This window comes from Eubalaena glacialis, chromosome 3 (genome assembly GCF_028564815.1).
Source record: "Eubalaena glacialis isolate mEubGla1 chromosome 3, mEubGla1.1.hap2.+ XY, whole genome shotgun sequence".
In the NCBI taxonomy this organism is placed as follows: domain Eukaryota; kingdom Metazoa; phylum Chordata; class Mammalia; order Artiodactyla; family Balaenidae; genus Eubalaena; species Eubalaena glacialis.
Window position 1 is genome coordinate 119,225,935 of NC_083718.1, and position 15,269 is coordinate 119,241,203.

A 15,269-nucleotide genomic window follows, 5' to 3' on the forward strand; every position below is an offset into this window, starting at 1 on the left:
AAAACTTAGTAAAAAAATAGTAACAATTTGGTAATAATAATTCACGATCACTGAATTAATCTCATTTCTGACTGTTTCTGTATATACCTCTAAGGAAAAAAAAATCTGTTCTCAATTTCGAGATGAAAGCTTCAAGCACTTTGAGATACTTTATTATTCAACATATCTATAACTCATCGTGGTTGTAAGCAAAAAGAATTAGAAGTTTACATCACAGATTTGCTAAAAGTGAAGAGTATTTCTCCTTATTGCCTTTTATCAAGATTGCACAGATACAGAGCCCAGTTTGATGGGGCCTTTGATTTTCTACCCTGTGCTAGTTAGTGAAGGACTCTAGTGAAAGGAATGTTTTATCTTGTCATCTGCTTATCAGACACAGCTGGAGTCTACAACAAGTCCACTCTGCTTGCCAAGCCAGACTTCAGGCCAATTAGGGCCTCTGCTCCAAGGGGAGAAGAATATGATTTGACATGATCCAGGCGAGGTACATGTGGACTGGCTCACAGACAGTTTCACATTTTGTTGCCAACAGCTTAGGAATCTACAGTCTTTTTTCATATGAGGTTACATATGAAAAAAAATGTGTGTTTTTCTTTTGTTGTTATTACTGAATTGTGCAAATAAGAAGAGGGAGCTAGTTGGCCCACTCATTTTTGTCTTCCTAAGAATGCTGACTTTCCAATTTTTAACAAAGGGATCTCAGACTTTAACTTCTTAAATGACCCAAGAAACGTGGTTGAGGTCACTAGAGGGAGAAAACAATTATGGACTTTATAGAGAGTAAACAAATAGAAAACTCTTAGAGGACTGATGTCTTTTTAACTTTTAAGGGCATGTTCTCAAGTCAAATAGCTGATGGCACAGATCAATGCAGCGTTTGCAATGTGTTAATGTAGAAAGCTGCTGACTTCTAAATGCCGCTCATCTGATAGGACTACAATGACAAACTAGAATGTTACTTATGTTTTCACGTTGGAAATGAGAACCTGCTTGTTTGCTGGTTGGTTTACTCTTTTGCCTCCAATCCTGTCTGGTCGAAGAACTTGCACATAGAACTTGCACATATGGATTCCTGTCCATCACATACCTCTGGTCGTCCTGTAAGCTGTTTCATGCTAAGAAGAATTTGTCTCAGGATAAAAAAGTCAGGCAAGTGGAATTATATTTTCCAATCAGAAAATGCCAACATACAGATTAAGAGGTCAATAGTGCCACACTTGGCCAACCAATTAAAAATGTTTCTGTTGAAATAGTCCAGAGTCATTATATCTTCATTTATTCATTCATTCCACTATGTTGAAAATAAATTTTCTCTTCTACTAACATGATACAGTTCTTTAACTAAGCAGCCACTAGAAATTCTGGTCCAATCACACAGTCTTTTCCCAGTAAGAGATAGTTTCAGATTTCTGATTCTGTTTTGAGAGTTTTGGTGGGCCTACTAAGACAGTTCAGGAAGTAGATGGTTGCAGCAGTATGTTCTTTAAATCATCCATGAACAGTAGAAGTGAGACATATCTCATTCATGTTTGGATTCCATGTATCCAGTTTGGTGCCTGCACATAGCACGTACTCAATAAAGGTTTGTTGTGTGAATAAATGATGAAGACTTTCCTGTCTGGCATCCTGTGAAAGATGATGAAAGAATCAGGAAATTATTTGCATGTTCCTAGAGGAAAACCTTTTGGTGATTCAGTGATGATTCAGGTTGGAATTCTAAGGTCTCTCCCAGACTTATGATTCTATCATTCTTTTTAACATTGAGTTTTCAACATTTCATTGGATATAAGTTGAAGCATTTCTAAACCTTTTCACTGAAAAAAACCTTCTTGATCTTGATACTAAACTGCTTATGAGCGAGACCCAGAAAGTTACAGTGAGGTCTTCTGTCATGTTAGGCTTTCATCAGCTCAACACTAGCAGAGCCCAACTGTCTGAAACCAAATAAGAAATATTGATTGAGTGTGAAATGATACTTGCTAAAAACATCTGAGCTCTAGAACCTATGTGAAGACAATATGAAGTCATTATTCATCACCAGCACACCTAGCCTTATCCTTGAAACTTTATCTATTGGGACTTCAGTCCTAACAGATTTTATGAGCTTAGTAGGAATGCTTTAAAAAGGCGCTGCTGGGGCTTCCCTGGTGGCGCAGTGGTTAAGAATCTGCCTGCCAATGCAGGGGACACGGGTTCGAGCCCTGGTCTGGGAAGATCCCACATGCCGCGGAGCAGCTGGGCCCGTGAGCCACAATTACTGAGCCTGCATGTCTGGAGCCTGTGCTCCACAACAAGAGAGGCCGCGATAGTGAGAGGCCCACGCACCGCGATGAAGAGTGGCCCCCACTTGCCGCAACTAGAGAAAGCCCTCGCACAGAAACGAAGACCGAACACAGCCATAAATAAAAATAAATAAAAAGAAAAAAAAAAAAAAGGCGCTGCTATGAAATATATTGTAGTACTGGTTAATTAAGCTACATATTTTTCTTTTGCCTCTTTTCACAGTTCTTCGAAGATGATGACTGACAAAGAATATTGTAAAAAGTCACGAGTGGTACACTTGTAGATAATAAGAACAGAGAAGTAAAACATAGGATCTCAGGCCAGCCTTGCAGATAGTTGCCAAATACATCTTTTCTGTGGGCTGGCTGTGCCTCTTTGTACTCACCAGTGTGCCTTTCTCTCCTTCTTGCTACACTCTACTTCTCTCTTTTCATTTTTGTATGATTAGGTCAGTGGACCATAAGCACCTGCCTGTTACAAATGTTTTAGACCAGTGCTTCTCATACTCTAATATGCGTATGCTGTTAAAGTGCAGATTCTGATTTAATAGTCCAGGGGTGGTAGGGTGGGAGAGATTCTGCATTTCTAACAAGTTCCCAGATGATGCCTGCGCTGAAATCTGCACTTTGAGTACTGGGCTTTAGGCTAGAGCAGTTGTACTTAGTTGTATGTTTGTACGTAGTTTTAGTTTTTAAAATCCTGATGCCCAGACTGTACCCCAGGCCAATTAAATCAGAGTCTTTGAGGGTAGATCCAGGCAATGGCTGCTGGTAAGTGCTAGCAAGCAGCTCTCCCTGATTTGTAGTATTTGCCAGTTTCCACGGTGTAAATACTCCCATCATTTCAAGCCACAAACACAATGCCATGGAACATGGAGTTGGAAAGAAGTGCTAACATTCGGCCTGTGAGCCAGCACACGCTGTCTTCAGCGCACCACTGGATCCAGGCATCTTCATTTTTATAGCTCCCCAAATGGGTGAGCTGTAACTGATTCCCTTTTGAGGCCAAAATGGAGAACTGCTGTTTTAAAGTTAAACTGTCTCTATTACTTAAAGATATGTTTCTTCACTCAGCCTTGGTGCCCTGGACTTTTCTATCTGCCCTCTACTCTCCTACCTCATTAGCCCACTTTCATTCTCAAAACCATGTTAGGATCTGACCAGTGTCACACCCCTCTCTTGTGCAGTATACAGTTAAGTGCTTAGAAATTCCAATATGATACTACTTCTGGAGCCTACTTCTACTCAGGCTCACCCCACCTGCACGAGTGTTACTCCATTCAACGATACCTGTTTTTGTGTAAGACGGTAGAATGGCAGCAGGCATGTTGTTTTGAAATCCAAACTGAGAATTCTTCCAAAGTTAGAGTCAAGTCCTCAGGAACAGCGGCAATGTCTCCTTCCAAGTTTAACTTTCAGCAAGTCCACTCACTTTATTCAAGTGACATGTGGAGCAGGGAATGGATATCCTGAAGATTCAACTTCTGGCTCTGCTACTGACTGTTCAGTGACCCTGGGCAAGTAACTTATCCTTTCTGAGCTTCAGTTTTCTCACAGCAAAATGCAGATAATAATTGTACTTACTTCATAGGATTATCATGCCTGGCACAGAGTGGGCACTCGGTAAATATTAATTATTACTACAGCTCTTACTACTAGTATAATTCTACTGATGGTGATAACTTTGTGTTCTGAGTGCACAGGGACCCCAGATATATATCAGTATAGAGACATTCAGAAGGAAGGAGATAACCTAGCCCGGGTTCAAGCCTGGCTAACAGCTCACCAGCTCAGGGGCACCCCCAAGCCCTAGGAATACCCATACCCTCCACAGCACAGCACCACATATTGTTGTCTTTTATCTAACCCTGGCTCATAACCTCAACTTTCCTTTCTTAACTTCCTCACTTTCCTTTTATGAATTGAAACAAAGACATACTTCTTTTAGCCTCCCCGATACAGAAGCCTTTATATGATAATTTTTTGGTGGGAAGGTGAATGAGAATGAGGGAGAAAGAACTAATTATCATTTCCTTTGTTATAATTAGAAAGATGTCTTGGTTCCAGTGTCCATCTGTGGCTCCCCGGCTCACTGAGAACACCATGAGGACTATTTTAAAGGATGGACAGAATATTTGTACTCAGGAAGAATTGATGTTTCACAGGAAAGAAGTGTGGACAAGTGGCAATCTCCCACATGGAAACCTTTCCCCTAACTGTTCACTTCCTTAAACAGAAGCCACTTCCTTTGAATTGTGGGATGTCACTTTTCTTTTGAAATACACCCTTGCTTCATGGTTTATGACTGTTACACATGAGAAAAAGTTGGTTTCAGAGAAAAATACAGCATACTTGTTATACGTGATACAATGTATTGGTCATGGCAGTTTAATTTGGTGAGGGGTTACATATTTCATTTTGCAAAGAAACAAAATTTAACCTTTGGTAAATGGTACCTATTTTATCACAGCATATAAAATAAATCTAAGCAAAGGAATTTTCTCTTTCAAGGCCTGCTTAAAATTCACCTCCTCCAGACTAACTCCTTGATCCTACCCCCTACCAAAACAAACAAACAAACATTGTCAAATATGTTTTGGGAATCATTATGTGCCACATATTATGCTGGGTTCTCTCACATGAGTCACCTCTAGTCAGAACTAAGTGCTCTCCTTCAGTCTCCCATTACACTTTTCCCTCATGTAGAGTGGGGATAACCTGGGGAAAGGGAGATTGAATAAAGACACAGCATTGATCCCAGAGAAATATGCATGTCTAAGCTAAGGCTGAGGGAATGGAAAGAAGGGAAGGTTAAAGAAGTGGAATTAGTAAGCCTTCAAGCTTGAATAGATGTGGAGGGAAAGGGAAGGGTGGGATCAAGACTGCGCTCCAGCTTTTAGCTTGGGTGATTCAAAATTGAGAAGGTAGAGCAGATTGGAAGGTCTATGAAACTACTGACTTCAGGCAAAAATGAAAGAAGCTGATTATTATGCACTAAAATTATAAAATGACTACTTCAGAGAAAAGATTTATAAACATTGATTTTGATTAATAATGCCCCTCTAGTGCTTTCTAAACCATCAACCATCAAGACTTACTAAGGATGGGGAATTAGATACAGCCAAGTTTGTCCAGAAAGAACATGAAATACTCTTAATGCCTTAGCCTGAAACTAACAGGTTTGTTCACTACACATTTCTTGAGCACTGACTCTATGGCAGGTGCTGAGTCTGCACAGATGGGTGGGACTCACTACCTGTCGTGGTGAAGCTCTTCAGTCTGGAGAGACAGATGTGCAAATGATTAACTGTGATAGATGTGATAAATCCTATTGTAGAGCTACACAAGAGGTAGGGGCAAGGCACCCTTACCATCTACCCACACGCTTAGGCCAGATGGTGCCACACCCACCACTGGACATATTTGCAATGTAAAAGACCTGATCCTTGATTGTTACCACCTCCATCATGCCCCCTTATAGTCATGTAAGGAAGAGAAGCTGAGAGGACTTAAACTTTGGAGTCAGGCAAATCTGAGTTCCAAGCCCAGATCCAAACTTGTTACCTGTGTGACCTTGAGCAAGGTAGTCTATCCTTAAGCCTCAGTTTCCTCATTTGTAAAATGGGGATGACTACTACTTCATCGGATTATTGTGAAAATAAAACTGGGTAAGGTATGTTAAGTGGATGTCATATAGTAGGTATTCAAGAAATATTAATTCTGAGACTGTATTCCCATTTTCACTAATGTTTATATAGTGTCATCCAGAAGGAGTAAAATTCTACAGATGAATATTTAATCATACTCTGAAAACTTCAGTGTAAACTAAAGTGGGCTAGAGTCAGCACATTGGGTCTGAGCAGTGTGTGTCTCTAGTAAATAGTTTAACCTTGAGAAAAGCCTCTTACACTGCCTGCTGATCTTATCTCCAAGCCTGGACTTTTCCCTTTCCAGGCCCCAGAAACTCCCCTGTTAACAGGAGATATCTCATACTGGTGATAACATAATATTTCTTTTATTTTACTTGTTTATATATTGAATAATTTAATTTTTATTTTTATCTAAGATGAACATGTAAGTTTAAAAAACTAGTAACCATGAATCATAAAATGGAAATGTTCATCCCCTCTGCATCCTCCACTCTGAATTTCAGTCAGCCACTTTTACCATTCTTTTTTTAAATAAATTTCTTTCTTTATTTATTTTATTTATGGCTGTGTTGGGGCTTCGTTTCTGTGCGAGGGCTTTCTCCAGTTGTGGCGAGCGGGGGCCACTCTTCATCGTGGTGCGCGGGCCTCTCACTGTTGCGGCCTCTCCCGTTGCGGAGCACAGGTTCCAGACGCGCAGGCCCAGCAGTTGTGGCTCACGGGCCCAGCCGCTCCGCGGCATGTGGGATCTTCCCAGACCAGGGCCCGAACCCGTGTCCCCTGCATTGGCAGGCAGATTCTCAACCACTGCGCCACCAGGGAAGCCCCACTTTTACCATTCTTAACTGTTTATTTGGGAATTTACCTCTACGTATCTAAATAACATCCTTACACTACAGTTCTTGGTTATTTGTAAAATTTTAATCATTATTCATTGATTTCCCACTGTGGGAATAATGGATTTAACACTCCTTTCATAGATACACACACACACACACACACACACACACACACACACACCCCCCCACGCCTCTTCCATCCTTCTTATAGATATCATAAATTTTGGTTAGATATTCAAATTTTACATTGTTATTCACAGTTAAGTCAGATAATGAATATGATTACATACAATTGCATTTCCTTCCTTACACAAATTTTTTGTTTCCCTAAAGGTAATAATTTCATTGCTTTCCTGTTTGCTTAGTTTTCCTCCTAGTAGCACTAGTTCATCCCAAAATGCTTATAAAAAGTATGTGTCCTTTCACTACATTTGAACGCATCTGGCAATCTCTCAGTTTGTGGAAGACATTTCACTTGAAGTCCTGCATCCTCTTGTTCCAAATTGGGCTAGTTGCTCTCCAGACCTACTATGTAACCAAATTCCTGGGATCTTAATCTCCTTTCACTGTCTTCCTGGGATACTCTTACCCTCACTACGGTGATGGGTTCTCTATTTCCTGGATTCCATGTGTTCTTCCTACTTGTTTTACTCCCTCATTTTGTAGAAGCACATTGTCCAGTAATGTTTTCTAAAAGGGGAAGAATGGCTTTTGTTTTTGGATATTGCATACCTGAAAATGTCTTTATTCCACCCTTACATTTGATTGATAATTTGATTTGGTATAGAATTACCAATACAGGTCGGAAATATTTTTTTCTCCCAATTTTAAAGCATCACTCCATTGCTTTTATAATTGGGTGTTTTTCTGATTGTCAGTACTTTCTAGGTGAACTGTTTTTTTTTGTTTTATGTATTTATTTTTTAATCAGTGTAAACTTTAAACATGTTCTGTTTAACTCTAGTGTCTTAAAATTTCACAGTTACGTGTTTTAATGTAGGTCTATTTTCATTTATTTTAGCGGGCCCTTTCAAACTGGAAAGTCATCTTTCTATTCTTAGTTAAGATAATTTTCTTTAAATAATACTAATATGCTCTTGAAGTCATGAGTTCAAAAGTCACTTTCAGATTTGTTTTAATTCTTTTTTTATTGAAGTAGAGTTGGTTTACAATATTATATTAGTTTCATGTATAAGATATAGCAATTTGATATTTTCATAGATTATACTCCATTTAAAGTTATTATAAAATATTGGTTATATTCTCTGTACTATATATTACATTCTAGTATATTATTTATCAGATTTAAAAAAATTTCTTATTAAAATTATTGCTTGACCTTTTTTTGTTTTTCTTTTAAATTTTTAATTTTTTTAAAAGATTTTTAGTGGAATTGTTGAAAATCAGAATTACCAAAAATGTAATTTGGGTATTACTTCACAAATTACTTATTAATGCCAATTTTCATCATTTTTTCTGTCCAGAACTATAAAAGAAAAAAGTCTTTCTAATGTAATGAAAAAGACAAGTTAAAGATTAGTATATGTAGCATGTATTATACTTTAGCTAATTATGCTTATGAGGTCAATTGTTGTATGGAAACTCAACCTCATTTATTGGACATCTTTAGGAAATGATCAATTCCACAGAGAAATTTATGTACACACCCTTATTTTCATTTTACCTATATTTAATTAAAATATTCCTCAAAGATGTTGTTTATTTGCCTAACTTAAACCAGGACCGCCCTTTTAACAGACCCTACTGAGTATTTATTTATTCTTTCATTTACTTAGTCAACAAGTGTTGTGTAAATTTTTCTTGGTGAGTCAGGATCATCATTATACATTATTGGTAGTGTTAAACTTCAAGACAGTTTTGCCCTTAGGTGCCGTGAAGCTGTGTAGTGCAATTGGCCTCAAATACAATGCTTTGAGAAAATTAACGCTTTTTGAGAAAAAGCTCATATGACTCAGTAAGGAAAAGAAAAACAACCCAATAGGAAAAAAAATGAACAGGTATTTCATGGAAAAGGGATAACACATGGCTCATAAACATATGAAAAGATTCTCAATTTCTTAGGGACCAGAGAAATACAAATTAAAACCACAATGAGTTACCATTGTACACCACGACTGGCTAAGCCTGACAAATCCAAGTGTTACTGAGGATGTGGAGCTCTAGAACTCTTTTATACTGCTAGTAGAAGTATAAATGTATGTAATTCTGTGGAAAACAATTTGGCATTAGCCAGCAAAGTTGAACATGCACATCCCTGCTACCCAGTGATTCCATTCCTAAGTGTGAACCCTACGAAAAATCTTACATCTGTGTAGAAGATGTATATAAGAATGTTCTGCCAGTGTAGTTTATGGGGGAAAACTGAAACAACCTAAATAGACATGTGCTGTAGAAAAGATGGATGAATTGGAGTGTACTCATACACTGGAATACCATCCAGCAGTGAAAATTAGTGCATTATAACTATTTGCATCAATATGGATGAATGTTATAAATAATGTTGAGGGAAAAAAAGGAAGTCTCAGAAGGAGACATACAAGTATTCAATTTATATAAAGTTAAAAAGCTGACTTTACAGAATATATTTTGTAGGGATATATAAAACTCGATCCAACTATAAAGAAAAGCAAAAAAAAAAAAAAAAGATTAAGAAATAATGCCTAGGTATTATCCTACGGAAGATGTGCCTCGAAAGCTGTTGAGTCACTGCAAAAAACCCTTCAGTAAGCATGTGAGAAAACTGCGCGCTAGCATCACTCCTGGGACCGTCCTGATCATCCTCACTGGGCGCCACAGAGGGAAGAGGGTCATTTTCCTGAAGCAGCTGAGCAGTGGCTTGCTACTTCTGACTGGACCTCTGTCCCTCAATCGAGTTCCTCTGCGGAGAGCACACCAGAAATTTGTCATTGCCACCTCCACCAAAATTGATATCAGTGGTGTGAAAATCCCAGAACATCTCACTGATGCTTACTTCAAGAAGAAGAAGCTGCGTAAGCCCAGGCACCAGGAAGGTGAGATCTTCGACACAGAGGGAGAGAAATACAAGATTACAGAGCAGCGCAAGGTTGACCAGAAAGCTGTGGACTCACAAATTCTGCGAAGAATCAAAGCTGTTCCTCAGCTGCAGGGCTACCTCCGCTCTGTGCTCGCTCTCACAAATGAAATTTATCCTCACAAAGTAGTGTTCTAAACTTCTCACAAGGAACCTAATTAAATAACTCGGTCCATCAAAAAAAAAAAGAAATTATCCAGAGAGTATTTACATGGGGGGAGGGTGGGTAAGGGGTATGATTATAGAAGGACACAAAGAGGGATTCAAAGACATGGTAATGTTCTGTATTACTTCAGTATCATTTCATTAAACCAATATTTCCTAGGTACTGCTATAAGCACGTAGGAGTACAAGAGCCCTTTACGGAGAACATATTCTACAAGAAAAGACAAAAAAATGAATGAAATAAATTATTAAGTTATTATTGTTTTAGAAGGTGATAAGTTCTGTGGAAAAAATAAGAAGGTGAGGGAGTTAAGACAGAGCAGAGTGAGCATATGGTTTGCAGAATTAAATGAGATGAGGCTTCATTGAGGTGACATTTGAGCCAAGATTTGAAGGGCATGAGAGAGTAAGCCACATGGCTCTCTGGGTGAGTAACATTTTAGGCAGAGGGGCTAGCCAGTGCAATGGACTTATTATGGCAATATGTCTGATGTCTTCAGGAAGACATGGGGAGGGCACTACAGCTGAAACAGAATAAGCAATATGGTCAGAGAGGTGTCAGCAGGGCTTTATAGGGCTTTATTAGATGCTAGGTCAGAGATTGGCAAACTTCTTCTGTAAAGGACCAGATAGTAAATATTTTAAGCTTTATGGGCCATAGGGTCTCAGTTGCAAACACTCAACTCTGCTGTTGTAACATGAAAGTAGCATAGACAATATGTAATGAGTGGACATGGTTGTTTTTGTATTCCAGTAAAACTTTACAAAAATAGATGGTGACTGGATTTGATTTATAGGCTGTGGCTTGCTAACTCCTGTGCTAGGTCTCGTGGGCGGCCATTGCAGGTTTTTGAACTGAAGAGCAGCAGGCTCTGACTTAGTCATTTAAAAGAATCATTCTGGCTGTAGTGTTAAGAGTAGCTTGGAGAGAAGGCCAAGGGTGAAGCAAGGAGATCTTCTCTTGGAATAATCAGGCGAGACGTGATAGTGGCTTGAATCTTGACGGCACAGCTGAGGTAGAGAAAAGGGGTCCGTTTCTCTGCTTTTGAAAGTAGAGTTAACTGGATTTGCTGATTGATTGGATGTGGGTGTGAGAAAAGAGTCAAGGATGACTGTAAAGTTTTCAGCCTGAGCATCATTTAAGGAGAGAAATACCCTTTGTGGTTGCACATCATTTTTTAAATTATATATTATGTTTTATAAACTTTATGTCTGGTATATTTAACAATATTTTTTTTTAAAAGAGAACATGTTCCATCCAAGATCTGGTGTTTTATTTAACTAACCAGATTTTGCCTCCTTATCCTATTTCACAAACAGAAAATTCTGTTTTCCCTCCCTCCTATTGCATTTTTTTCCCCAAGCATATGAGCTGCCAGAAATAGCACAAAATGACCAGACTGACTTGGGAGAGGAAGAAGCAAAATGTCTAGAAGAAATGGAAACTTAAGATTCAAGATTCTCATGAGCATTGCAATTTTTTCACCATTCTCCTGAAACCAATCCCCTATAAGGGAACATCAGCAGCACTACAGGACAAGTAGGAAGGGAAAGAAAGCTGAAGGAAGGGTAAGCATGGGAAGAGAAAGGGAAGGAGAGAAGGAATGAAGGAAAACCCAAAGGACTGCTGGCTCTGTTGCGACGACACCAAAGCAATAGCTATAATTGATGAGAAGAACTTTTGTTAGATAAATTTCAGTTCTCCCAGCGTTTACTAAAAGGACAAGAGAGAAGCTTAGGAAGGGGAAGGAAAACAAGATCCATCCCTGGGACCCTATGCTGAAGTTGCTGTAGTGTATTCAACAGTGCTTTTGACCATGGTGGCGAATGCATTTACAGTGAAATGATGTCACTGTAGAGGCAAAGAATTGGGGTTTTTCAATATCATTCAAAAGAAGCAGACGAGAACAATGAGCTTTATAGAAGCTTAGCATATTTATACAGATCTTGGAATTTTAAGAAAAGGAAACTATGGTAGGAATGAAAATGACTCTTACTCCCATGGGAATTTATAATTTAGAGGGAGAAGAAAAATACATACAAAAACAAAGAAGTGAATGAGGTGGGTGGGAATATGGGACTGCCCCGGCAGGTTGTTCACATTGGAGCTTTGGTGCTCTGGTGTGGGCTGTTTCTAAATTCCAGCATCTCCTGAGGCTCCTGAGGCTGAGGGCAGAAAGAATGTTTACGAACTATTTCTGGTCTAGAGCCTCCGTCCACACTTCATAGAAGTCAACTGCATCCAACCTTAACATCCGTAACATTCTGAGAGTCAAAGCTTGCCCTGGACTGAGATTCCAGACCAGATTTAGGTCTGAGAGGAAGTAAAGGTGTCTTTCCCTGACACATCCGAGACAAGGAGAGATACCAGGGTAGAAGATTCAGACTAAGCCAGAAAACGCCAGGGAACCAGAGGAGAAAGCCGCCATGGAAATGCCAGTAAGAGCCCTAATCTGGGGTGCAGGGCAAGTACAGAGAGAGCCAAGAGTTCAGAATTGGACTGATGAGAGTGAGCTCAATTAGGCGGCATCAAAAGGGAGGTGAGAGTGGGAGCCAAGAGACTGTTGAACATCTGCTAGCATTTGCAACTTGATTTTACGGATCGTGTGGGTGTGTTAGCCTGGCTTAAAAGTATCAGGGGGTGGAGTAGCCGCTTGGCCCAGACGGGAACCATATGGACCTCCAGCAATGGAGTTGAGAGTTGAGGCTGGAAAAGGACTTGTGGGACTACTCACTCCTTGGGACTGTACACTAGAAGCAGGGGAAGACATTTTAGAACAGGAAATGTGAAAAAAAAAAAAAGGAGGGGAAAAGAATATTTGTTGTAATTATAGGAATATGGGTCCTGAATATGGGAGAAGTTTTGTTCCAACTTCTCCACTTACCAGGCTGTGTGACTTTGTGCAAATAATGTAAAATTCCTGAGCCTAAATTTTCTCATCTTTAAAACTGAGATTATAATACCCAACTCACAGTTATTGACATGGTTCTATATAATAATATTACATATAGATACATATGAGTTTTATATACCTATACGGACTTGCATAGTGCTTGGTATCGAATAGGTGCTCAATAATTGGTAGTTCCCTTCTTCCTCCTTTTTTTATTGTCATGTTCCTTGACAAATGATTAGATTAGTCAGTAACTGATTATTTATTGAGAAGTATTATTTGTATAAAAAATGTAATACAACTATGGACTTCAGTTAATAATAATGTGGTAATATTAGTTCATCAGTTGTAACAAATGTATCACTAATGCAAGATGTTAATAAAAAGAGAAACTGTATGTGCAGGGAAGAGGAGGTATATGGGAACTCTTTGTACTTTCACTCAATTTTTCTGTAATCATAAAACTGCTCTAAAAAACAAAGCCTATTTAATTTTTTTTTAATGTATGAGGTACAGCAGGTGAAGATAAAAAAGTAAAAGATATGGTCTCTGCTCTCTAGAATTTTACGGTTAGTTGAAAACACAGACACACAAAAGGGAAGAGCTAGTTTATGAGGGCAAGGCATACCTTTTTAAGAAGTTAAACCAGGGTTTCTCCACAGCAGCCCTGTTGACATTTTGGATTTATGTTGTCAGGGCTGTCTGATGCACTGTAGAGGTTTATCAACAAGTTTCCAGATTTTGCCCTATGTCCCTGCGAGGCAAAATTGCTCCTGGATGAGAATCACTTACTTTTATAAGTTGTCCTCTTCTTTCATCCCCACCTTCCATTGATCCATCAGGAAGTCCTATATTATGTCGCTCTTGTTTACCTTGGATCTTATTTTGTACCATGAAGTATGCCCTGAGATATGCCCTCTACCACTAGAAAGCTGCTACATCAGTTGAGGGTGAAATCACCCTACGTGATGTCCCTGCTTCTGCACTATCTCCTTCAATTCATTTTCCTCACGGGATCTGTGGTCATTTAAAAACATAAGTCCAAAGCATATCACTCCTCCTGTTTAAGCTCTTGTGCAGGGATTCTCAACAGGCTGCACAATGGATTCACAATTGAGGCCTGAAAGTACATAGTGATGCCTGTGTCCCACTTCCAAAAATGTTGATGTCATTCGGCATCAGGTTGTTTTTCTGAATTTTAGTCTTGATGTTTTATACTGCTCCATCTTTCAGTTCATTAATACTCCGTTCACTTGTGTCTAACTGGCATTAAATCCATGTTCTTAATTTTTAATTTCACTTAGAGTATCTTTCAGTTCTAGAATTTCTATTTGATTCTTCTGTTTCTTTTATTTCTTGAACACATTAATCATAGATGTTAGAGATATTAGATAGGTACTTTAAAATAACTGAACCACCTGTAGGTATGTTTTAATTTTTTCTTTTTTTTTAAATTTTGAATTTTTTTTTTATTGAGCCTTTTTTATAAAGCAGTTTAAGGATCACAGCAAAATCGAAGGGGAGGTGCAGAGATTTTCCATATATGCCCTGCCCCACCCAACATGCATAGCCATCTCATCATCAACATCCCCCACCAGAACGGTACGCTCATTACAGTTGATGAACGTACATTGACACGTCATAATCACCCGAAGTCCATAGTTGACATTACTGTTCACTCTTGGTGTTGTACATTTAATGGGTTTGGACAAATGTGGGCTACATATTGTATGGCTCCAAGTATATATGCCATTCTGGAAAAGGCAAAACTATGGAGACAGTAAAAAGATCAGCGGCTGACAGGGGTTTCAGGGGAGAGAGGGAGGGATGAATAGGCAGAGCACAGAGGATTTTTAGGGCAGTGAAAATACTCAGTATGTTTTTATTTTCTTTTGATTTTTAATAATTTGCTTTTCTTTATTAAGTGCCAGACATTCTGTATTAAAAATTATAGTCTCTGGATTGTGTCATCTTCCTCCAAAGAGGGTTAACATATCTTCTGCCCAACATATGCAGAGCCAGACGATCAGAGCAATCCTGTCAAGGGCTGGTTTTAGACTTTGTTAAGACTGTTCTATTTCAGTTTAGCCCTCACCTCTGGATATACCCCTTACTCCTAGGGTAGCCCTTCTGTGGTTTGTGAAACTCTAAGGTATTTACCTAGGGCTCAGCACCTTGGCGAGGAGCTCCATCATCCATCTGCCCAGCACCATGTGGCTGCTCAAGTCTCTGTCAGCAATTTAACCTTCATCTGTTGCTTTTTGCTGAGTTTCTTGGACTCTTGCCCCGTACATACACAGCTTAGCAGTTATCCAATACTTTGAGGGGAAATTGCACAAGACTTTTAGGTTTGCTTCTGCAGTTCTCAC

At 39.0% G+C, this 15,269-nt stretch overlaps 1 protein-coding gene across 1 annotated transcript; it reads left to right on the forward strand.

Moving 5' to 3' along the window:
• Positions 1-9,445: 9,445 nt before the first annotated feature.
• Positions 9,446-9,979, forward strand: LOC133088433 (large ribosomal subunit protein eL6-like). The gene has a single exon (XM_061186377.1). The coding sequence runs from the start codon at positions 9,446-9,448 to the stop codon at positions 9,977-9,979; it is 534 nt and encodes a 177-aa protein (XP_061042360.1).
• The last annotated feature ends 5,290 nt before the right edge of the window (positions 9,980-15,269 follow it).

Excerpts from the sequence above, each read along its gene's own strand:
- LOC133088433 (XM_061186377.1), top strand. The coding sequence starts at position 9,446 with ATGCCTAGGTATTATCCTACGGAAGATGTGCCTCGAAAGCTGTTGAGT.